Source organism: Equus przewalskii, chromosome 7, assembly GCF_037783145.1.
Source record: "Equus przewalskii isolate Varuska chromosome 7, EquPr2, whole genome shotgun sequence".
Lineage (NCBI taxonomy): Eukaryota > Metazoa > Chordata > Mammalia > Perissodactyla > Equidae > Equus > Equus przewalskii.
The window spans coordinates 3,364,166-3,387,672 of record NC_091837.1 but is presented as its reverse complement, the minus strand read 5'-3'; the positions used below and the strand labels follow the sequence as shown (position 1 = coordinate 3,387,672).

At 52.1% G+C, this 23,507-nt stretch overlaps 3 protein-coding genes across 6 annotated transcripts; all 3 read left to right on the top strand.

Annotated features, from left to right (window-relative positions):
- Positions 1-3,463: 3,463 nt before the first annotated feature.
- Positions 3,464-12,415, top strand: LOC139073301 (glutathione S-transferase theta-1). Of its 3 annotated transcripts, XM_070626849.1 has the most exons (5): positions 3,464-3,749; positions 5,608-5,695; positions 7,456-7,606; positions 11,617-11,793; positions 11,977-12,415. In XM_070626849.1, exons 1-5 carry the CDS (start codon positions 3,638-3,640, stop codon positions 12,169-12,171), a joined length of 723 nt encoding a protein of 240 aa, XP_070482950.1. In that variant the 5' UTR covers positions 3,464-3,637; the 3' UTR covers positions 12,172-12,415. The 3 variants fall into 3 exon arrangements, with proteins under 3 accessions (XP_070482950.1, XP_070482951.1, XP_070482952.1); XM_070626850.1 differs by lacking the exons at positions 7,456-7,606; positions 11,617-11,793 and having other exon boundaries at positions 3,531-3,749; positions 11,977-12,245; XM_070626851.1 differs by lacking the exons at positions 5,608-5,695; positions 7,456-7,606; positions 11,617-11,793 and having other exon boundaries at positions 3,531-3,749; positions 11,977-12,224.
- A 2,002-nt stretch (positions 12,416-14,417) lies between these two features.
- On the top strand, positions 14,418-18,087 carry LOC103561732 (glutathione S-transferase theta-3-like). The gene is made up of 5 exons (XM_070628272.1): positions 14,418-14,673; positions 14,794-14,881; positions 15,431-15,581; positions 17,161-17,337; positions 17,663-18,087. Exons 1-5 carry the CDS (start codon positions 14,562-14,564, stop codon positions 17,855-17,857), a joined length of 723 nt encoding a protein of 240 aa, XP_070484373.1. The 5' UTR covers positions 14,418-14,561; the 3' UTR covers positions 17,858-18,087.
- Positions 18,088-19,528: 1,441 nt separating this feature from the next.
- On the top strand, positions 19,529-22,078 carry LOC103561727 (D-dopachrome decarboxylase). Of its 2 annotated transcripts, none has more exons than XM_008536491.2 (3): positions 19,529-19,878; positions 20,228-20,403; positions 21,826-22,078. In XM_008536491.2, exons 1-3 carry the CDS (start codon positions 19,771-19,773, stop codon positions 21,896-21,898), a joined length of 357 nt encoding a protein of 118 aa, XP_008534713.2. In that variant the 5' UTR covers positions 19,529-19,770; the 3' UTR covers positions 21,899-22,078. The 2 variants fall into 2 exon arrangements, 1 of the variants encoding a protein (XP_008534713.2); XR_011542182.1 differs by having other exon boundaries at positions 19,548-19,878; positions 20,228-21,283.
- Positions 22,079-23,507: the final 1,429 nt, after the last annotated feature.

Genomic DNA, 23,507 nt, shown 5'->3' with positions numbered 1-23,507 from the left:
TATCTAGAAATTAAACAATACACTCTTAAACAACAATCAATGAGTCAAAGAACAAATCACAAGGGAAGTTAGAATGCACCTTGAACAAACGAAAACAAAACCACAACACACCAAAACTTACGAGGTGCAGCAGAAGCAGAACCAAGAGGGAAATTTATAGCTGTAAATGCATACATTAAAACAGAAGACAGATCTCAAATCACTACCTAACTTTACACCTTAAGAACTAGAAAAAGAAAAGCAAACCAAACCCAACAACAGCAAAAGAAAGGAAATGATAAAGATTAGAGTGGGGAAATAGAGAATAGCCTAACAGTAGAGAAAAATTAACAAAACCAAAAATTGGATTTTTGAGAAGATCAACAAAATGAACCAACCTTTAGCTAGAATGATGAAGAAAAAAAATCAGACTTGAATTACTCAGATCAGGAGTGAAAGTGGGCCTGTCACTACTGATCTTACAGAAGTGCAAAGGATTATAAAGAAATACTATGAACGACTGTATGTGAATAAATTAGACGACCTAGGCGAAATGGAAAATTCCTAGAAACACACATCTAGGTCTGGGGTTTAGGATGGGGGCCTGAGATTCTGCATTTCTAACAAGCTCATGGGCAAGGCTGCATTTCTAACAAGCTCATGCTGCTGCAAGGACCACAATGGGAGTAGCAAGCAGCTAGGCCCTTCTTCAAAGGGAAAAATGTTTTCTCTTGAGGAAATTTGAGTGCACCCATGTTCCCTGCTAAAGACGGTTTCAGTTTAAATGTCAAGAATGTGAGATGCCACAGGAGAAGATGTGGGCATAGGAGAGGGGCTGGAGGGCAGCTCTTAGTCAGGTGGTCCCATCGCTGCCCAGAGCAGACAGTGCCTTGTCCAGCCTTGTGAGCTCTCTGGACTCCTTGGTTGGGACTGGCTACAAGTGAAAATGGGGGGCCCTTGTTCAAAATTTATTAAGCATTTCTAGACAGCAATAGCAAAGCATTAGACCAAGTGTGGGGCCCTTCTAAGTGCAGGGCCGTGTGCAACTGCACAGGTTGCAGGCCCATGACACTCTCCTGCCCTTGGAAGGTGTGACAGACAGATTCTAAGCTGACCCAGCGATCTCCCCTTCTGGTAGTCACATCAGTGTATAATCCCCTCCCCTTTAGTGTGGCCAGGGTGACTTGCTTCTAAGCAATGGAATACGGCAAGGGCACATCATGTCCTTCTGAGATGACGTTCTGTTATAGGAGACTCCATCTTGCTAGCAGACTGGCTCGAGAGACTCTCTCCCTTGCTGGTTTTGAAAAAGTAAGCAACCATTTTAGAAGGTCCAGGTGAAAGGAGCTGAGAGTGGCCTCCAGCCAACAGCCAGTAGGAAGCCAGGACGCTCAGTCCTACAACTAAAAGGAAATGAATTCTGCCACAACCCAAGTGAGCTTCAAAGTGGATCCTTCCCCAGTTGAGCCTCAGATGAGAACCCAGCCCTGGCTAACGTCTGAATTTCAGCCTTGCTGAGGACCCAGCTAAGCGCTGCCCACACCCCTGACCCACAGAGAGGGTGAGATAATCAATGTGTGTTGTCGTAAGCCATTACGTTTGCAGTACTTTGTTATGTAGCAATAGACGATTAATACAGAAGGTCTCGTCTGCGCTCTCTACAGCCTCAGCTGCAAGGTGCCTTGCAAGCTGTCTGGCTCCCTTCACTCTCAGGCCCCTACCAGGCTTTCTGGGAGACGGCACTTCAAAGAGTGCTGTGAGCAACAGCTGGGAGCGTTCTGTCTGAATGCCCTTTATTTTTTCTCCTATAAATTAATAAATCCGTCAGTCTCTTGTGACTTGGTTTATGTGAGTCAGGCCCAAAGAAAAGGATCAGTCCCGGAATATGGACCAAATCAGGTTTCGAACCTTCCAGACTGAGGCTGAGCCCTAGCCCAGGATCCCGCCCAGCTCCTCCCTGGGTGCTGCTGGGGTCCGCGGGAGGTGGGGATGAGGGAACGGTCACCTCCTCTGAGTATCTAGCTGCTTTTTAAAACTTCCACATGGAAATCTGAATTTCTCAGCTTAACATTTTTTTTTCAGTTAAAACCCATTATTACCAACCTTCCTTTTCTTTGTGGAAATGTTCCTTATTGTGTAGAACATTATGGTCCTGCTGATGCATTTTCAGCTGGACTTGTTTTAGAAAGTGACAGGTGACACTGATACCATCTGACCAGCCAGGTGGCAGGCCCTGGGGGTCTCTGAGTGGCAAGGAGCAGGCCTGGGCTTGAGGCTCAGCCGAGGAGTCCAGGGGTGTTGACTTGCAAGGGTCCTGGAGGGCGCTAGCCTCTCCATCATTTTATTTATTCTTTTATTTAAAGAACTGAGATATAATTGATGCATAACTGTGTAAGATGTACAACGATGTTGACTTGATACATTTATATGTTGCAAACGATTACCACGGTGGCATTAACTAACACCCCTATTACATCATACAATTATAATTTCTTTTTTGTAGTGAGAACTACAAAGATTAAGTCTCTTAGCAACTGTGAAGTTTAAATACGATGTTGTTGACTGTAATCATTATGATGTGCATTAGATCTCCAGAACTTATTTATCTACTAGTTACAAGTTTCTCTCCTTAAACAACGTCTCCCCAATTTCCCCAGCCCCTGGTAACCACTATTCTATTCTCTGTTTCTACGAGTTTGGCTTTTTTGGATTTCACGTATAAGTGACATCATACAGTATGGGTCTTTCTGTCTGACTTATGTCACTTAGCATAACGCCCTCACGGTCCATCCACGTTGTTGCGAACGGCAGGATTGCTTTCTTTCTCATGGCTGATAGTATTTCCTTGTCCATATATACCACATCTTCTTTATCCACTCATCCACTGACAAACACTTAGGTTGTTTCCAAATCTTGGCTATCGTGACTAACGCTACAATCTACGTGGGGTGCAAATATCTTTTGGATATCCTGTTTTCATTTCCTTTGAACACATGCCCAGAAGTGAGATTGCTGAACCTCTCCCCATCATTTTAAAGACAGAGAAACAGAGGCCCAGAACAGGGAAGAAACAAACCCTGGGAATGTGACTGAGGCACTGGGCTGGCAGGAGCAGGGGCCAGCCTGTGGAATTCCATGGTGCCCAGTTGGAGTGAAATGAGTTACCACAAACCCTGAACACAAGACCAGAGGCTTTGCCACTTGCTAGAACCAGGGTCTCTGGAGTGTGGCGCTAAGAGCGTGGACTCTGGAGCCAGACTTTCTGGGTCTATAATCATTGCGTGCCTCAATTTCCTTATCTGTAAAATGCGGACTATAGGAAATTCCGATACACCTTTACAACGTGGATGAACCTTGACGACATTATGCCAAGTGAAAGGAGCCAGTCACAAAAGGAATGGGACTGGGGGCCCTCGGCGGGACTCTCCGAGGGGCGACCATCCTGTTGCCGCCTCGGTGGCCAGGCCCTGAGCCCCTTAGACACGCCCCGGGCCGCGCCAGCGATTGGACCAAAGTGTCCGGGCGCCGGAGCCGCCCACTGGGGAGCCGCATCCGAGAGGCGTGGCCGCGCCGCCCGGTCCGTCCCGTGTCCCAGCGCTCGGGTTCCCTGTGTCCCTTGAGTGGTTCGCCTGGTCCTGCCGCCCCCGCCGGCCCCACCATGGGCCTGGAGCTCTACCTGGACCTGCTGTCCCAGCCCTGCCGCGCCGTCTACATCTTCGCCAAGAAGAATGGCATCCCCTTCGAGCTGCGCACCGTGGAGCTGCTCAAAGGTGGGCCCGGACAGGGTTTGGGGAACCGAGAGATCGGGAGGTCAAACATCGCTTAGCGGGACCCCTGCCGACACCTGGCCGTTCCTGGGACCATCACTGAAAAGGTGAGCCACCAGGAAGATCCGAGATTTGGGAATCTCCCAAACTCTGCCAGTCCCCTGAACAGACGGTAAGGCTCAGCCGAGGCTGAATAAAGGGACAGGGGCTGGGGGGCTGAGGGACATGAGCAAAGGAGGAGAGACCTGGCCAACAGAAAAAGGCGCACCTGGGCATAGGGATAGAGACCTCAGAAAAGAGATGGGGCAGGAAGATAGAGCTTAAAGGGGCCGAGCACAGAGATGGGGTCAGAGTCCAGCCCCAAACTGCTGAATTCTGCCACAGCAGGCACTGCCCCAGGGTTCTGACTGTCCAGCCCTGCTTTCTGCACATGCCCAGTCTGCACGGGAGCCCCCTCTGTCTCCTTCTCTTCTCCTGCTTTGCCTTGGGTTGCCATGTTCTCTGGCTCTCTTACTCCTGCTGGAATGGGGCACCCCACTAGTGTGCTGGGAGCAGGAGGGGGACTGCAGGGGTTGGTGAGCCCTGCATCCTAAGCGAGAGGGTTTGTTTCTTTGGCAGGGCCCCCAAGGACACAGCTGGCAGGCCAAGGCCTGGCACTTGAGGGGTAATAGCGAGGCAGAAGGCATGTATTGCCAGGGAGCAAGTAGGGTGACTCTGCTGGGCTCCCCCGCCAGTCGGCCCTCGCCGACCCTTGTGCCTTTGCCCTGTCCTCTGCCTGAATCATCATCTCCTCCCAGCCTCCTCTGTGGACTGCCCCCTTGTCCTGCCTAGAGGTTACCTCTGCAGAGGCTGGGGCAGGGGTGAGGGAAGGGGACAAGGGGCTGTCCCATCCAGGCTGTCGAATGGAGGGCTGCAGTTGGAGGTGTGTTTCACCAGGAGAGGAGGGAGGGTGTCGCTGGTGAAGGAAGAGTCTGAAGGGAGGGACAAGGGAGGGTAGCAGGTGTGACTGAGGCGAGAGGGTTAAGGCTTCTTTGTGGCTTTGAGGAGCTTCCGTCTAATCCTGGAGTAATGGGGAGCCACTGAAGGCTGTTGCACAGGGTAGCGATCAGACTTAAGCATCCTTCACAAGCTTCTCTCTGGCTGCATCTGCAGGAGCAGAAACCTCTCAGACAAACTCAAGGAGAGGCCAGGGTTCCAGGGGACACTGGGCTGCAACCTTCAGGAGGTGTGGGTGGGACAAGAACGTGACTGTTTCATCTCCAGCAGAGCCTAGAGGCAGGGCCAGCTCTTTGTCCCCAGTGCCCAGGGCAGGGTGAGCAAGGAGACACAGAGAAGCCAGTAGAACTTGCTTGCAAATAAATAGATACCAGAGGAAGGCCACTTCTTCGTGTTTAGTGACTCTGCCTTAGAGTTCACAGGGAAAGCGGCACTGTAGGAAGTCAGAGCTCCACTCAGGTGGCCAGCCACCCAGCCCCTGCTTTCTGCACATGCCCACATGTCCCCGGCTTGGGACACCTCATGAAGCTGCTGATGGTGTAAAGGTGGTAGGTAGGGAGCATGTGAAGGCCCGGCTGGAGCACCACACCCTGTGTCTTGGGCTCTGTTGCAGAGTGGTGGGCTGTGGGGGGAGGTTATGTCCATGGGGACTTGGCAAGGGATGTCGAGGTCTACTTTGCACCATCCAGCAGCGCAGCCTCCTGCTCCTCCCACTGAGGCCTCCGCCAGCCTTTGCCGTGCAGGAGAGCAGCAAGGGCTGGAGAAGAGTCGTAAAAGTGGGGCCTGGGCGTTGCAGAGAATGGGCACAGGCCATGCAGGGTTCAGGGTTCCCCTCCCACTAGCCACCATGATGGGCTTTCTGCAGGTCAGCACTTCAGCGCCGACTTTGCCCAGCTGAACCCCCTGAAGAAGGTGCCTGTCCTGAAGGATGGGGACTTCACCTTGACCGAGAGGTAAGCAGGATTCCGGGGCTGCTCCCAGACCTTGCTGGAACCATCTTGTTCTAACTCTCTATTTTATAGACAACAAACCAAAGTCCTCAGAGGTGAAGGATCTTTTGCTCAACATCCCACAGAGTCACAGCTGGAACCCAGGCCCCTGATTGTCCATACTCCACTTCACAGGGATGGGTGGAAAAGCAAGCATCTACTTCTGTACAATCCTGTGGGTGTTGGTGGGAGTACCCCACAGCAGGGGGGCAGCACAGAGTGGGGGATGGCAGCTTTGCTCCCTGGGGGGCACCTCTCTGGCCAAGCTTGCATCCAGATGGCCCACGAGCATCTGGGCTCCCCAGTGGCTCCAGCTCTGGGCTGCAGCTTCGCTGGGTGGGTGGGTGATGTTTTACATCCCAACAGGTCTCAAGAAGTGGGAACGTCTTTAGGGAAGGTTAGCCTTTTCCCAGTCCTGCCCCTTTTGTCACCTAAGTCACTCCTCCCACAACAAGGAGACCCTGGAGCTGTAGAACTCATGTGTGGAATCTCAAGATGGGTACCCCCCCAAAAAGAATTCTTCTGGCATTCTGCCAGTGCCATTCTTCCTTCGTGCTGCCCACTACTGGCCTGAGTCCTTGTGTTGCCCAGTGTGGAGCACCCTAGCGTACCTGCCAGGAGCGGTGTGCAGTCTCTGCATTTCTCTGTGTCTTGTCTCACCCTTGGGAAGTCTGTGGCTCCCAGGGCCCTGCAGCCTTCCTCAGAGGTGGCTTGAACAATTAGCTGGGAGCAAAAGGAGCCCAGGGTATCTTGCACAGAGAAGTGAGTTGTTAAGCTGGGGCATGGGTGCAGGATTCCTAATAAAGGAACATGGGCCAGTGGCAGATACAGAGGTTTTCTGCCCTTGCGGCTGGGATGCCCAGACCTTGAGGTACCCCAACTTCCTCAGAGCTGTCCTATGGACCCTAATGATGCATCCCTAGTGCCCTTCCAGATCCATTCCTGACCCAACACCATGGCAGCCCTTATAACCCAGGGCGGCGGGAGATCGCCAGTGGCCTAGTCTGTTCTGCTGCCCCATGATCCTGCAGCACCCAGAATGCTCTAGGGAGAACGAAGGGATGACAAAGAACGAAGGGATGACAGGAAAGCCTTTTTGAGCAATCAGACCATCTGGGCTTGTCTTAATGCAAGACGATGAGAGTAGATGCAGGCTGGAAAGAAAGGAGCTTCTTTAAGGCTCAGCTTCAATGCCGTCTCCTCTGGGAAGCTCTCTCTGGCCCTCTGATCAGAAACCGTCTTTGAACACTTGGCAGGATGCTCTGCTGTTGGATTTTGCCTGGCGTAGGATGACCTTGGGTATTAGCCACAGAAATACTCTCAGCTCTGCCACCAAAGGCTGTGTGCCCTGGGCAAGTCCCGTCACTGTTGTAGGCCTGGCTTCCTCGTCTAGAAAATGAGGCAAAAACTTTGGCACATTGTCGGTAAGATTAAAGAAGGGACTCTGGGGCCAGCCCTGGGGGCCTGGTGTTTAAGTTTGGCACTCTCTGCTTTGGCAGCCCGGGTTCAGTTCCTGGGTGCAGACCTATGCCACCATCAGTCAGTAGCCATGATGTGGTGGTGGCTCATGTTACAAAAAAAGAGGAAGATTGGCAACAGATGTTAGCTCGGGGTGAATCTTCCTCAGCAAAAAAAAAAAAAAGAAAGAAAAAAAGAAGGGACTCTGTATAAAGCCCCTACGCAGTGCCCTTCCCCAACCCATCATGTCCTCCCCTCCCCGACAGTGTGGCCATCCTGCTCTACCTGACCCGCAAGTATAAGACCCCTGACCACTGGTACCCTCAGGACCTGCAGGCCCGTGCCCGTGTGGATGAGTACCTGGCATGGCAGCACACAGCTCTTCGAAGAAACTGCCTCCAGACCCTGTGGCATAAGGTGAGGTCCAGAGGGGGATTCAGTGAGGGCGTCGCCCCCAGAGGGGCTAAGGCACCATTGCATTCTTCTTTTCAGTTTGGATGGTTTCTGTTGACCTGACTTTGATTTCACTGATTCTTCCTTCGGTTGTGCCCAGGTTACTGTTAAGACCACCCAAAACATTCTGTATTTGTGATATGTATTTTTTAGTCATAGGAATTCCTTTGTATTCTTTTTTAGGGCTTTCCACTTCTGTGCTGAAATTCACCATCTGTTCACCCATTTGGTCCATCTTTTCTTCTAAATTCTTTAAGATATTTATAATAGTCACTGAAAAGTCTTTGTCAGCTAACTTTAACACCTAGGTCCTCTGTGGGTCTGTTTCTATTGGTCCTTCTTTACCCTCTTGATTATGCATCACATTTTCCTCTTATTTTGCATGTCATAATTTATTATTGTGTGCCAGCCATTACGTATAAAAGAGATGAAGTCCATAATAAGTACCCCTAGAAGGGGCTTGCACTTTCCTCCGTCAGGCAGCCACAGTGCGAGGTGAATTTCTTCAGCTAATCGGGAGGTGGCTGGGTTGTGGCTTTAGTTAGCTTCAGTTCATCTCTGGGTTCAGATATCTTGAGGGTGGGATCATATCCCTCGCTTGCTCTTGCAGGGATCTGGAATCTAAGCACCGCTATGACCATGACTGTGATCTCGGCCCCGCCCTCAGCCCCCACAGTGCTGCTTAGTTGGAACAGCCCTTTGCTGACGGCAGCCTTGCGCTCCTGCCTGCTTGGAGCCCAGGGATGAAAGCAGCTTACCTAGGAGGGGCTCGCATGCGCTCCTCTGGAATTTAGTTCATTTAGTCCAGTGCCGCATGAGAGAAGTATAAAGTGAGGCACATATGTAGTTTTAAATTTTCCAGTAGCCACATTTAAAAAGTATAGAAAAACAGGTGAAATGAATATATTTTACTTAATACAGTATTCAAAATATTACCATTTTGGCCAATAAGCACGTGAAAAGATGCTCAACATCACTAATCATTAGGGAAATGCAAATTAAAACTACAATGAGAAACCACTTCACACCCATTAGAATGGTTATTATATAAGAAAAACAAAACAAAACAGGAAATGACGAGTGTTGGTGAGGGTGTGAAGAAATTGAACCCTTGTGCACTGTTGGTATGAATGTAAAATGGTGCAGCTGCTGTGGAAAATGGTATGGTGGGCCCTCAAAAAATTAAACATAGAATTACTAAATGATAGCAGCCCACTTCTGTGTATAGACCCAAAGTCATTGAAAGCAGGCTCTTGAAGAAATATTTGTTCATGTTCCTAACGGCATTATTCATCACAGCCGAGAGGTGGAAACATCCCCAGTGCCCACTGACAGATGATGGATAAACAAACTGTGGTGGATACACACAATGGAATATTATTCAGCCGAAAAAATGAATGAAATGCTGACACATGTTACAACATAGATGAACCTTGAAAAAACATTATGCTAAGTGAAGTAAGCCAGTGGCAAGGACAAATATTGTATGATTCCACTTATATGAGGTACCTAGAGTAGTCAAATTCATAGAGACAGAAAGTAGAATGGTGGCTGCCAGGAGCTGGGTGGAGGGGGAGAATGAGAAGTTGTTATTTAATGAGTATTTAATGAGGACAGAGTTTCAATTTTGCCAGATGAACAGAGTTCTGGAGATGGTGGTGATGGTTGCACAGCAATGTGAATTACCTGATGCCATTGAACTGTACACTTAAAATAATAAATAATAAATTAATAATAAAGTTAATAAATGAGTGTGACCTCAATAAAATACTTAATTTAAAAAAATGGTTAAGGTGGTAAATTTTATGTTATGTGTTTTTAACCATAGTTAAACATTTAAAAATTATCATTTCAATATGTAATCAATAGAGAAATTATTAATGAAATAGTTTGCATTCTTTTTTTTGGTACTAAGTCCTCAGAATCTGGTGTGTCTGCTACATGTACAGGATGGCTCAGCTGGGACCAGCCACATTTCAAGAGCTCAGTAGCCTTGTGGCTAGCAACTACCATATCGGACAGCACGGGTTTAGGCTTCGTTTTTCTCTTTTTTGTTCTTTCTTTTAATTTCCTTTCAAGAAAAATAAGATTATTTTCTTCCCAGTGTTATTGTTATGGTGGGGGCAGTGTTTTTTGGTGACTGTCGCTATCTGAACCAGAAGTGGAACACCTCGTATTTGAAAGTGTATGGCTAATTCTGGGTCATGGGCTTTATTTTCTGTCTCCTATCATTTCGTATATGAAAAAGAAATACTGGGGGACGGCCCCATGGCCAATTAGTTAAGTTCACATGCTCTGCTTCAGCAGCCCAGGGTTCACGGGTTTGGATCCCGGGTGCAGATCTACACCACTCATCAAGCCATGCTGTGGCAGCGTCCCACATACAAAATAGAAGAAGATTGGCACAGACGTTAGCTCAGTGACAATCTTCCTCACCAAAAAAAAGAAAGAAAGAGAGAAAAAGAAACGTTAGAGGACAAAAGGCAAAAGACCTCTTTGTTGCCCTCACTCCTTCCTGAGAGGCCACCCTCCCTCTGGGATCTGGTACATGTGCTTCCAGTTCATGATTTTATACATTATTACATTTATGTGTAGTCATTAGCAAAATCGAGCTTTGCTTTGAGTGTTTAAAATTTTATATAAATGCTCTCATACCATTCTGCAACTTGCATTTTTCCCTATTGCTATGGGTGGGTCTAATTTATTCATTTTTAACTACTCTATAGTATTTCATTATATGAATAAATCAGAATTTATTTATTACCCTATTATGTTTTTTATATTTAAAGAGAAACAAAAACGCTTTTTAAGACGCTAAGAACTTGGAAACCACCAAATCAGAATAGAAGGGAAAAGCAGACAGTCTCTTGCAGGGGCGAGGCAGATAATCCATGAGAGAGGCCGACTAGGTGGTGTTCGGCTGACTGGGAGCCCACTGTCCCCCCCTGATGGGGCAGCTCCTCCCCAGCATTGGCCTTAGATGCTGGGCAGGGATACCAGGTAGGAACGCTGGCCCCAAGTGGCCAGCACCCTTTATGTTAAAAGGAAGCCAGAAATCCAGACTTTTTATGAAATGTCTCCATTTTTACCGGCCTCCAGGCAACAGTAGTGGGCTACTGCTGATCCTGTCCACCTTGCTGGATGGGGAGGAAACTGAAGCCTTAAGCCAGGGCTCATGTATAATCCTAGTCCTGCTTACCTTGCCTGTATCCCAGGCTCCCCCAGGCAACTTCACCAAGCATAGCACAAAGCCTCTGTCCCTTGCTTGCCGTCCACTGGGTCTCCTGGCAGCTCAGCCAAGCCTGAGGCTGTAGACAGTTTCCCCCCAAAATGCCCTCCTCCCGGAGGCTTGGACACCACTCTCCCTGGCTCCCTCCTTAGTCCCTGGTATCTCATTGGGTCAGAAGATGCTGTTGGTTCTACGCTTGGCTTAGACTTTTCTTGGCTGTGCTGTCTCCGGCAACTGACTGTCCTTCTCTGGGCCTCATTTTTCTATTTACAAGATGAGTCATGTACTATTATTCTTATTTTATAGATGAAGTTGAGGTTCAGAGGATTGGAGTATTTTGCTGTATGTCATTCAGTTTATAATTGACATGGTGGGGACCTTAAAAGCCCATTCTCCTAATTACTTACACTGTAAGAGGTACTGATTTTATATTCAGGGGAAAAGGGGTTATAAAATAGATACTTCCTAAGCCAGCTCCCTGCCCCCCCAAGTATGAAACTCATTGTTCAGCCTCCGTTTGAGTCATTCTGTCAGATGCCCCCAAGGCTTAGCCAATCAGAGATCATGGAAGCAGGAATATCTCTGGGAAAGGGGGTCGTTCGGGAATTTCCCTGCAGGCCTAGCCAGGCCATGGAAGAAAGGTGTAGGGAACCAGGAAGCAGCTCCAAGGAGGGGAAGGGGCTTACCTTCCTGTCCCTGAGGCAGGGCTGGCCCCAACCTCCCACTTTGCCTGCCCACCCACCAGTTGATGTTGCCTGTGTTCATGGGTGAGCCGGTAGCTCCTGAGATGCTGGCAGCCACACTGGCAGAGTTGGATGGAAGCCTGCAGCTGCTTGAAGACAAGTTCCTCCAGAACAAGGCCTTTTTCGCTGGGCCCCACATCTCCCTGGCTGACCTGGTAGCCATCACGGAGCTGATGCACGTGAGTGCTGTGGGCAGTGTGGGCCTGCTAGGCAGGGGGGCCCTGGGTGGTCGCTGAAGTCCTGCTTATGCACCCCTACCTGGCCTGTGCTTATGTGTGGAAACCTCTTCTCACAAATCAAGCAGATGCTGCCATCCTTGGCCTCACCCCTCCACCCCCATCCCTACCCCTTTCTCCATACAGGCCGTGGGTGCTGGCTGCCAAGTCTTCGAAGGCCGACCCAAGCTGGCTGCATGGCGCCAGCGCGTGGAGGCGGCAGTGGGGGCGGTCCTCTTCCAGGAGGCCCATGAGGTCATCCTGAAGGTTAAGGACTCTCCACCTGCAGACCCCACCATAAAGCAGAAGCTGAGGCCTAGCATCCTGGCCCTGATCCAGTGAGCCGAGAAGCCTCGCCCCTGCACTGCCCTTGGCCGTTCACCAAGCACCTTCATTTCCAGTGTCCCTTGGAGAGATTTGCCCAAGTCCCACTGCACCCAGGCCAGGTCCCTACCCCACCTTATCTTCCACAGCTGCCTGAAAACCATGATGAGAACGGCATACCCAGACCTGTCTCCTTTAATCACTGCATTTCATTTTCAGTTTGGGAAATAAACCTGGGCTCAGCCTGAACCTCTGCTTCTAACTCGGATGTGTGGTTGATTTGACCTTCTTTCTCTCCTGGCCCTGGTCTTGGTCTCTATCCAAAAGACAACTCCCCTGGCTAAGCCCTGTGGGTCTACTTCCCCAGATGGTTGCCAAGAACAAAATTAACAATGCCCACTAGACTTCTTGTTCTTGGAGAAAGAGATTTATCAGACAGCTTGGGGGTCGGCAGGCATCCCTCATGTATTGGCTGTAGACATGGTGATTGATCAGTTGGCTGGGCCAGCCCCCAGGGACATGGCCCTTTGCCACCAGGTACTGTGGATCCAGGTCCTGCATCTGTCCTGAGGAATTGCTCAGAAGGGAAAAATCTAGACAGCAACTCTCCTGGTCAGGACTCAGTCGTGCAGGACCTTAAGTGCCATCCCAGGAGCTGTAAACCATAAGGAAGAATGGCACACTCAGATTTCGTTTTGGAATAATATTCTGGCTGCTGGGGTTGGACTGGAGGGTGGCCAGGGAGGAAGCAGGGAGCATGGATGATGCTGCAATCCCGCCAAAGGTATCTTGTCAAGGAGGGCAGGCCACTGAAGGGCGTGGAGAACATGGCCCTCCCAGCCTGGAGAGGGCTACAGCACTAGGCCAGTGAGGCAGTCCCCAGGCAAGCCCGGTGACATAGTGGTTAAGTTTGTGTGCTCTGCTTCAGCAGCCTGGGATTTGCAGCTTGGGATCCTGGGCACTGACCTGGCACGGCTTGTTAAGCCATGCTGTGGCTGCGGCGGTGTCCCACATAAAATAGAGGAAGATTGGCACAGATGTTAGCTCAGGGGGCAGGGTCTTCTTACCCAGGAGGCTCTCTTAGGGAATGGGGGTGTCATAGCTGATGCGGGCTCGGTGAGGCGAGGAATTGAAAAAAAGATTTCTTGGACTCTCAAGGTCTGGCAGTGGTGCTCTTTTATTTAGAGAATAGTATGGAATAGCATGGGGACAGCATCCATGGGCAGTATGAGCTGCTGCATGGGTTGAGGGTAGAGCTAAATTTAAGGCATAGGTATGTGAATTATCTCTTTACAAGACAAAGGAAAGAACATGTAAAAAAAAGTCGTTAAAATGGTATCAGTGCAGGTGGGGTCTGATTATTGGGTGGTCCTGTAACTTTAGATAAGAATCAGATTGGATTAAGTCAGGACGTCCCATGCTTCCCCATTAAGAGTTTCTAGAGATAAGGCCATCCCCCCTTCCTCCTGGTGCAGAGAGGGAGACACCCCCACAAATGGAGACTTCCTTCGCAAATGCAAATGTCTCTCATCAAAGGGCAAGCAAATTCCAACCTTTAGAGTTTCCTTCCTGTCTGCAGCTTTCAAAAATAACCAGCCCAAAAGAACCCTCATCAATAACCACAGGTTTCAGGAGTCCCAGGGCCAAAGTTGGAGGGACTTGGCCCTGTAAAGGAGGTGGGGGAGTTCCAGGCAGCCCTGCAAATTTTCAGATGGGTCCCACAGGGCTTCAGCTTCCTGGTAGGGATTAGTTGAAAGGTGATGAATAGGACCTTAGGGATTGGGAGGATGACTTATTCCTTCCTGGGCTGGGGGCCCAGCCTGTGTAGGGAGCACGGGTCCAGACACCCTCCCCAGACTCGGGGCACCGGCCCAGGAGAGGCTGCTGCACCTCCTTTCTCCTCCCTTTGTGTTCTCGGGGACTCCGAAGGTCCACCTCTCCCACGCCCCTCCCTGGGAAGGGGAGGTGGCCTGGGACCTCTGCTGGAAGCCCAGCCCTTTTGATCTTAAATTCACTGAGGGTCTGTGCTGGAAGCACCCTTGGCGTCGTTTCCCATTGCCATTCCCCCTGTCCCATTCGACGAACGTAGACACTGAGGTCCAGGGAAGGGGTATGACCTGGCAGCGAGACTCGCCCCGCCCTGGGTCAGAGCCCAGGTCTCCCTGTGCGCTCCGCACCAGGGCAGAGACCAGCGGCCCTGACCCCTAGAGAGGGAAGGCGGGAGCGCAGAGGCGCCGCTGATTGGCCCAAAGTTTTCCGGAGCCGTCCAATGGGCGGGGAGGGCGTGGCCGGGCTCGCGCCGGAGGCTGCGCGCGGCTGTACCTGGGTGCGTGGCCATTCCTGCTGGTCGTTCTTGCTCCGCGTCTCGTTCGCCGCGGCTGCCGCCCGCCAGCGCCGCCGCCCCCGCCATGGGCCTGGAGCTCTACCTGGACCTGCTGTCCCAGCCCTGCCGCGCCGTCTACATCTTCGCCAAGAAGAATGCCATCCCCTTCGAGCTGCGCACCGTGGAGCTGCTCAAAGGTGGGCCCGGCAGGCTCGGGGCCGGGGGGCGGGGGGGGGGGGTGGGGAGAGCGGGGGGGGCGAGGGAGGCCTCAGAGTGCTCAGAGTTCTCCCCACCTGCCTCACTGGTCTCTCTCGCAGGCCAGCAGCACAGCGATGCCTTTGTCCAGGTAAACCCCCTGAGGAAGGTGCCAGCCTTGAAGGATGGGGACTTCACCTTGGCTGAGAGGTAACGGGTCCTGGGCTGCTACTGGGCCTTGTGGGGCCAGTCAGCCACCTGCATGTCCGCTGTTGATGGCTTGGATTGTGGCTTGTGTGTCCTGAACACCTATGCCAGCCTCAGGATAGAGAGTGGGTTAAAGTGGACAGAGGAACCCAGGGCTGGGAGGGACCCCTGGCCTTGCTCCTGGCACGTCCATGCTTTGAATTTGTTGGAGAGTGGTACTGGAGTTGCTCTCATCCTTCAGAACCATGCTGAGTACCTCTTCCTCATGGAAGCTTTCTCTGAGCACACCCCTCACCTTCTGAAACCCCACGACATTTTGTTTTTCACTTGGTCCCCTTGGTTCAGATGATAGGATGGCTCAGTGTAGAGCTGTGTGACCCTGGGCAATCACCTAACCTCTCTGAGCCTCACATTCCTACTCTGCACCATGGAGATAGTGAAATGCTCCGCCCACTGGAGTTGGGGAAAGACATGTGAGGAGCGGGGGGCCTGCCTCAACCAGAGTCCAGCCCCTGTGGAGTAGCTGAAAAGTGACTCTACCATGTCCCTCAGTGTGGCCATCCTGCTGTATCTGAGCCGAAAGTACAAGACCCCTGACCACTGGTACCCCCAGGACCTGCAGGCCCGTGCCCGCGTGGATGAGTACCTGGCGTGGCAGCACACAGCTCTGCGGAGTAGCTGTAGCCAGGCCATGTGGCAGAAGGTGAGCTGCAACCCCACGTGTAGCTCATGAGGGGTGGGGACTCTTTCCAGGATGCTCAAGGGATGGTGCTTTCTGTTTAAAAAGTGCCGTTCAGACCTGAGACCTTAGAACACCAAATTCCAGAGTGACAGAGACTCCCTGGCCTAACCAACTTCAGCTTGTTTCTCAGAGGGGAAACTGAGGCACAGAGCCAAGGAGTGACTCTCCCAATGTGCCTTGATTCTGAGCTTCTGGAAACTAATCCTATGCCTTTTTGCACACTCCTGGCTGCCTGGGAATACTGCCTTTTGGGGGAGAAAACAATCAAATGCTCGCTTTGCTACACATATACTTTCCAGATGGAGAGGTGAAGTTACGCGAAAAAACTCAAACTAGGAAGAAATGAGGAGACATTTCAATAAATGTTGGTCTTATTTCTGGGTATGCAAGGATTTCTAAGCCTGAGAACAGTGGCAGACTTAAAGAAGGAGTAATTGATTTTACACAAACAATGACATTTTGTGTAAGGAAAAAAGGATTAAACTTCAAACAAGCAAAAAACTGGGGAAGATCTTGGCAAAGATATGTTAGAAAGAAGTAACGTTTTTAATATTTAAGATGCTCTTCGAAACCCATCAGACAAAGACACGGGAGAAAAGTGGGCAAAGGAAACCAGCAGAGAGTTAACTGAAGGACAGAGACAAATGGTCAATAGATGGATGAAAACACATTTAACCTCAGTAAAAATCAAGTAGATACACATTAAAACAGCATGCATGTACCATTTTTACTTATCAAATGTGCAGATGTTTTTGCAATGTGTGCTCTGAGTTATTATTTGTAGAGTGTTTACATAGTGCCTGGCATGAAGTGGGTGCCCTGTGTGTGAGGGAGCGTGATGTGGGCATGCTCATGCCCTGCTGCAGGGAGGGTACCACTATTCTGAAGGGCCATTTGGCAAAAGGTAGTTTCCATAACCTTAACGGTGTCTTCCTTGAGCCTCTAGGGCCTGAGAGAGGAGCTCCCTCCAGCTGGTGGGGGCAGGAGCCTGATGCATTTGAGGGTAGGATGGAGAGAAGTCGAGTAGAGTGAGTGTAGACCTTTGCCACTCAAAGGGTGGTCCATGGACCAGGAGCATCAGCATCATCTAGGAGCTTGTTGGAAATGCAGAGTCTCAGGCCCCACCCGGGCATACTGATTAGGAATGTGCACTTTAACCAGATCCCAGAGGGATTCACATGCGGAGTAGGAGGTTGGGGGTGGGGAGAGGATGGCTGCTGCGCTGGTGAGGGCCTTGTGTTGAGGCCTTTGTGGTGAGGGCAGTGGGGAGCCATGGAAGGCTTTATGCAGGGAGAAGATGTAGGCAGACTGGGATTGCAGAAGGATCCCCTTGGCTGTCCTGTGTGAGGACCCAGGGAGAGGTAGAGGCTGTCCCTTTTGGAGTAGGAGATGAGGCCTGGGCTGATGGTGGCCGTGGGTAGAAAGGGATGGGCAGGAGCATAGAGAAATCTGAAGGACTGGTGATAGATTGGATGAAAGCAGGAACCAGGCTGGGTTTTGTGCAGACCCTGAGCCTTCTGTCTGCTTGCCCACCCACCAGTTGTTGGGCCCTGTGTTACTGGGTGTACAAGTGCCCCCCGAAACGTTGGCGTCTACTCTGGCCGAGCTGGACAGGAACCTGCAGTTGCTTGAGGACAAGTTCCTGAAGGACCAGGCCTTCCTCACCGGGCCCCACATCTCAGTGGCTGACTTGGTGGCCATCACAGAGCTGATGCATGTGAGTGCCCAGGGGTAGAGTGGGCCAATGTGCAGTGGGGTGTCCTAGGAGGGAGCCAAAGTACCAGCTCTTGTTGCCCTTTCTGCTGTGGGACCCTGGGTGAGTCACTTCCCCCTCTGAGCCTGAGCATCCTTATCTGTGAAAGGAGGCTTCAAAATCCTGCAGGGATATTGAGGAGCTTCCCACCGTCTCCTGGGAGAGAACCCCCAGCCTATCACACGGGTGGCAGAAGAGGGAAAACACCCCATGGGAATCCCTAAACCAGGTCAGGTTGCCTTGCACTTGACCGGGCTCAGCCCCTCCACCCGGCTCCCTCTCCCCGTAGCCCGTCAGCACCGGCTGCCAAGTCTTTAAGAGCCGACCCAAGCTGGCAGTGTGGCGCCAGCGTGTGGAGGCCGCGGTGGGGGAGGACCTCTTCCAGGAGGCCCATGCAGCCCTCATGAAGGCCAAGGACCTGCCTCCACTGGACCTGGCCATGAGGGAGAAGCTGAAGGCTGCGGTGCAGGTTTTGTTGCAGTGAGTAGGGAGCCAGGCCTACAGAGCCACTGACGACAAGGGAGACTCTGTCGTCAGAATAAAGAGATGCCTCTCCTTGGCTGTGAGCAAGCATAGTCTCTGGTCCACACTTCCCTCCATGCATCAGGCCTGCATTCCTTCTTTTGTCTGTCTCCTCACTCCACTCTTACCCCTTCCAGTTCAATTTCCATGTGACCTCTGCAGAGAGCTTTAATAAACACATATTTGACCCTGTGCCTTCTCTGTTTTAAATTTTCCATGGTGACTCATTGCCCTGAGACTAAAGTACAGGTTATTAAACTTTGCATTCAAAGCCTTGCTCCCACCGCTCCAGGCTGCCCGCTTCAGGTTGCACACAGTACTCCTTGCCTTGGCTCAGGCTGTTTCCACTGCTTATAGAGCCCTTCCTCACCTTATTTGCGTGGTGCCTCCCAAGGTCTTTTGGCATTTGTCACCATGTTGCTTCTCCAGGGAGACTTCCCTGACCTCCCCAGCCCCAGGCCGAGTCAGGCGACCCTTCTGGGCTCCTCAGCCCCAGCGCTTTCCTGTTCAGGCCTGGCAGGGAGCTGGTTCCATGCCTCCTGGGCTGAGCACAGGTGGGGGTTGGCCCGGTGAAGAGATGTCTGAATCAGGCCTCAGTGTCCTAGGTGTCTCTCTCCCTCTGGATGACGCTTTCTCCCACAGCTGGGGTGCCGGGCTGGTGCAGGAACCTCCTTGCAGGATGGGAAGTCCCAGGTTAGTTCTTGGCCCTCCGGGAGCTGCTGACAGGCCTTGATCTCCCATACCTACTCATAATCCCCATCACTGTCTTCTCCCTGCCCCACTGTGGGTCCCACCCTTGCCACCTGTCCCTGTCATTTCCCCTCAGGACTGTCACAAACTACCTGCCTTGTGTTCCAGATCCTCTGACACCCGAGTCATCTAATAAACTGCTAATGGACAGGGTCATGAACAGACAGAGCCTCTCGCCCGCCAGCCTGCCTTTCTGTGGGGGGTCCTTTAATGTGTGTGCTTGTGTAGAGTTTTAGATGTGTAATTGAAATTGTTCATATACACCCACACAATTATATTTTCATCTACAATTCAAACAACTTTGCAACACTGATGAGAGTACCACGTTTAGCCATATCAACAGATTTCCACGTTTTAAGTAACACTTGTTTTGCCTGTAAAGATGGAGGGTACCGGAAGCATTGCCGGGAATTCGACTGGGACCTGGCTCTCTCTCATCCCCTGGTGGACAGTACTTGGCTGTGAGGCAAGTTTGCCACAGGCAAGAGGTCACAAAAGCAGACGTCTGTGGGGACCAGGTAGGGATGCAGTGAGCCCGAGGGTCTCCGTCCAGCCCTACCCGAGCCCACACGTGTCACCAGGTCTCCTGATCCAGAGAAGCGCAGATTCCCACAGCGAACGTGAAGTTGCCTGAATTTGAAATAGTGGCAACTCATTAAAAAATTTGTTAAGCCTCTGTGACGATGTGACGTTATTAGGGTCGAGCCTGGGGAAGGCCCCTACGGCATGTGTGTTTGGTGGGTGTTCAGAACTCCATCTAAATGCGCGATAGGTAGCAGACACCGCAGCGCCCGAAAGCCACAGGGGACTGGAACCCCCGCCGGTGTGGCAGTGCGGGGGCGGGACCATGGCTCGGCTGCTGTCTCGTTGGGGGTGGGGTTGCGCGGAGTGGGCGGGGCGACAGGGCTTCCAGAAATCGGCGCCAGCGTGAGCCGAGACTGTCCGCTCAGGCCGGAGGTGCAGCCTAGGCAGCCAATTGGGGGGCGCTGCGTGCCTGCCCACCCAATGAGGAGCCCAGGTTCCGCGGCGCCGCCCCTGCTCCCTCTTCTGTGACCCTTGGAACATCCGCCCGGACTGGACGCGTTCTTTCTCCGCGGTGGCCGTTTGCGCGCTCTCCTGCTAGACATGCCGTTCCTTGAGCTGGACACGAACTTGCCCGCAGATCGCGTGCCCGCGGGACTAGAGAAGCGGCTCTGCGCGGCCGCCGCCGCCATCCTGGGCAAACCCGAGAACGTGAGCCTGGGCCTGGGAGCACGGGGCTGGGGGAGGTTGGTGGACCAGGGGTCGGGCTCTGCCCACGCCCCGGCTGCCCCACCGTAACCAACTCCTCCTCCCAGGGACCCTCGCGAGCCTGCCCGCCAAGCTCTGACCTCCTGCTCTTCGTGACCTCGCGGTCCCACGCTTCCCGTCTGCTCTTTGTAGCTTTCCCCACCCATGACCCCAACGTGACCTTCAGGGACCCCGGCCCGTGTCCCTAGCCCTGATCCCGCGGGGCCCGTGCACCTCGGACCCCGCGCTGTTCGGTCCCCAGCGCGAGCCCGGCCTGCAGCGGCTTCAGGCGAGACTTTCGTGTCCCCTGCAGCGCGTGAACGCGACCCTGCGGCCGGGCCTGGCCATGGCGGTGAACGGCTCACCGGAGCCCTGCGCGCAGCTGCTCGTCTCCTCCATCGGTGTGGTGGGCACGGCCGAGGAGAACCGCGGTCACAGCGCCCGCCTCTTCGAGTTCCTCACCAAGGAGCTGGGGCTGGACCAGGACCGGTGGGTAGGGGCAGGGAGAGGACCCTCTTGGGCCTGCTGCGCGACCAGGAGCAGTGATCCTACCTCAAGACCCCTCCTAAAGTTGGAGGAAAAAAATAAATTCCTCCCACTGCAGAAGACTTGACCCTTAACCCCTCTGGCCCCTTGGTGGTGTGGGTCGACCTTCAGCGTGGTATCAGAATTGAATGAATTCCTGGCTCTGCAGCTGTCTCTCTGACACCTGGGCAAGGCGTGGCCTTTTAAACCTCAGTGTTTCCATCTGTGAAGTGGGAAGGCTCTTTTTTAACCACTCCCTCGGGGCGCTGCTTGGGGTGGCAGGTTAGGATGTTGTTACCCTGACAAGGCCATAGCCATTTATCATCTGCTTACACCTTAGAAAATCACGAGTGATTTTCTAGGAGAACTTCTCGAGGCTGGTGAGGAAGAATTCTGGGTATGTCCTGAGGCTGTGACCTTTGGGCCTGTGGCCCAACCAGGTCCCAGGTAAGGCTCCTTGCAGGGTCACAGAGTAGTGGAAAGAGCATTGGTCTGGATGTCTGGAGACCTGGGTTCTCAGTCCAGCATAGCTGAGGAACCCCAGACAAACCTGGAAATGAACCATCTCTGGTTTGTTGCCTTCTCTTCTGTGAAGAGAGGCATGGATTAAATTACACCCCCCCCCCCCCCCCCCAAGAAGCCCCTAGAGCTCCCAGACCTGGGATTCTGTGGCAAGGTTAAAGTTTCTTCCTGGGGGAAAAATATTCCTGAGCCAAGTCTGTGCCTATGAGGATCTAAGGGCATGAGAAGCTTGAAAGAACCTTCCAGAATGGAGCCTTTGTTGGCCCACAAAGTCTGATGAGGAATGGTCACTCCTGGGAGATGCGTGGACCTGGTCCTCAAGGTGAGGAGAGAGAATAATTCTAACAACCATAAGTAACATGCAAATATTTACAATGTGCTAGGTGCTCTATAGATAGCTTACATGCATCATCCCATTTGATCCTCACAAGCTCTGTCCCCCTGTCCACACCCCCTCATGCAGACATGCTATCCCCATGAGGTAGATACCTCCAACATGCCCCTTTACAGATGAGAAAACTGAGCTTGTCACACATACTCCCCCCAAAGGGGATCTTGGGAGCCTGCAGTTTGGAAGAGGGAGGGCTGCCCCTCTGAGTGCATAGACAGAGCATACAGTGACCACAGAGGCCTGCTGTGTTGAGTATCCTTCCTGGGTGGGTCACAGTGACGTGCAGCCACCATCCTGCCCCTGACAGACCCACTGCTTTGTTGGAGGTTGGGAGGAGAGGCAGGTTTGTGAAATGCCTGGTGGGCCAAGGCAGGCTGGCTTAGGAGCCCATGATGGGAATGCCTAGCTAGGGGTCTTGGTATAGAAGGCTTTAGCCAAGGAGCTGATGACATCTTTTTCTTTGTCTCCTGAAGGATAATAATCCGCTTCTTCCCCCTGGAGCCCTGGCAGATTGGCAAGAAGGGGACCGTCATGACTTTTTTATGATTGGCATGGAGAGCATCCAGGGCATCTGTGAGCTGGTGGCCCCTTCCAGAGAGGCCTCCTGGCAGTGAGGGCCTGGTGGATACCAGTGTCTGGCACACCTACATGCAGACATGCCTGTGACCTCATGATCCTCTTCTTCCCCATTGTCATCCAAATAAATGAAGAGAGCTTCGTCTTTCAGACATGACTTCTTTTCCTCCCTTTACCCCTCCCCGGCATTCTGGGCCACCTGGGCAGCACCGGGTTGGTTTATGAGGTGGGGACTTTAGGGACCCTGGGAGGTGGGAGGTTTCCTGTCTTCAGGGTTGCTCTTTCATGTATTGTATTTAGACTGCTCAAATCTGAGGGTGGGGGGCTCAGCCTGGAGGCCTTGCTCTCTATGCCCATGTGCAGGCTGGTAGGGAGGGGGCGGAAGCTTGGTCTAGCCTGGGCCTCCCTGCAGACTCTGCTGACCAGATGTTCCCATTCTCAGCCTGGGCTGGTCTGGGCAGTTTCCTGCCCATGGACTGCTGTGCCCAGCAGGAGAGCAGGGCGGCCTGGGCTTCAGGGACCTTCCCTGGGCATTGCCAAACTCTTGTCTTCTCCCATGAGTCTTGCTGAGAGTTCTCTGTAGCTGTGCATCTTGTAAAATCCATGTCCCAGAATGGCAAATCCAGCAACACAGTGTCTGCCACTGGAAACTGAATGAATGGGATCCCCCCCCCACCCAGCTAAATACCATATCATGCTTTTGCATTTCAGAGGATATACAGGTAGAGTGAGAGGAGCCCAAAGGAAGCCTCCTTTTCTGTTTCCTTCCAGATGTTCAATGAAGAGTTTACGTCTCTTAGACAGTGTGGTGGGCACTGCTTCCCTGCACAGTTAAAGTTTGATCATCCTTGTCTAGTGCACCAATGAAATACCAAGTTGAGGTTTTCAGTCTATGCAGCCCACCTAGTTAATAAAGTTAATTTCCAACGGCATGTGCCTGTGCCTGCTGTGTTTGTACCTGATCATCGCTGAGGACTCCTTAAAACCTAGAGCTTGGGGTTCCTTCTCCTGGCTCCCTGTCCCAACTGTTTTCGCACTCATTCGTTCTGCCAACATGGGTGTCCTGCTTCCCAGAGGAACACGGGGAAGATTTGTGGATTGAATGTAAATGAATGGTTGAAGTGCCCAAGGAGGAATTCAGGCCTAACCCTCACCAGGACCATAAAGCAGCACCCTCCAATCTGGTCTCCTCACCTTAAATCTCTCACCCCCACCGTAGTGAGAGTAATGTTACCTGCTTGCTGTGGGAACTGGCCCCTCCTCCCTCTCCAGCATTCTCCCTCCCCATTGTGGCCCTGAGCTTTGTCCTTGATAATACTGTACTGGCCAAGGCTCCTCATGGACTGCACTGTGTCTCACCTTCAAACCCTTGCCTACACAGCTCCCTGCTGCTTGGATAGCCCTTCCCATCTTTCTTCTACTGTTTTACTCCAGAGCACCCTCCAAGATACAACTCAGAGGGGTGGGAGCTGCATCCAAGGTTGCATATTGTCCATGAAACTTTGAAACCTTCTGTTTATGCTGTTCATTGCCTCTGTCCCCCAAGGCTGTATGCCTCTCAAAATCAAGGTTGGTGACT

Bases quoted from the DNA above. Each gene is read 5' to 3' on its own strand.
- LOC139073301 (XM_070626849.1), top strand. From the start codon at position 3,638: ATGGGCCTGGAGCTCTACCTGGACCTGCTGTCCCAGCCCTGCCGCGCC. The intron at 3,750-5,607 runs GTGGGCCCGGAC...GGCTTTCTGCAG, and splicing joins CACCGTGGAGCTGCTCAAAG to GTCAGCACTTCAGCGCCGAC. The intron at 5,696-7,455 runs GTAAGCAGGATT...CCTCCCCGACAG, and splicing joins GACTTCACCTTGACCGAGAG to TGTGGCCATCCTGCTCTACC.
- LOC103561732 (XM_070628272.1), top strand. From the start codon at position 14,562: ATGGGCCTGGAGCTCTACCTGGACCTGCTGTCCCAGCCCTGCCGCGCC. The intron at 15,582-17,160 runs GTGAGCTGCAAC...CCCACCCACCAG, and splicing joins GCCAGGCCATGTGGCAGAAG to TTGTTGGGCCCTGTGTTACT. The intron at 17,338-17,662 runs GTGAGTGCCCAG...CTCTCCCCGTAG, and splicing joins CCATCACAGAGCTGATGCAT to CCCGTCAGCACCGGCTGCCA.
- LOC103561727 (XM_008536491.2), top strand. From the start codon at position 19,771: ATGCCGTTCCTTGAGCTGGACACGAACTTGCCCGCAGATCGCGTGCCC. The intron at 19,879-20,227 runs GTGAGCCTGGGC...TGTCCCCTGCAG, and splicing joins TCCTGGGCAAACCCGAGAAC to CGCGTGAACGCGACCCTGCG. The intron at 20,404-21,825 runs GTGGGTAGGGGC...TGTCTCCTGAAG, and splicing joins CTGGGGCTGGACCAGGACCG to GATAATAATCCGCTTCTTCC.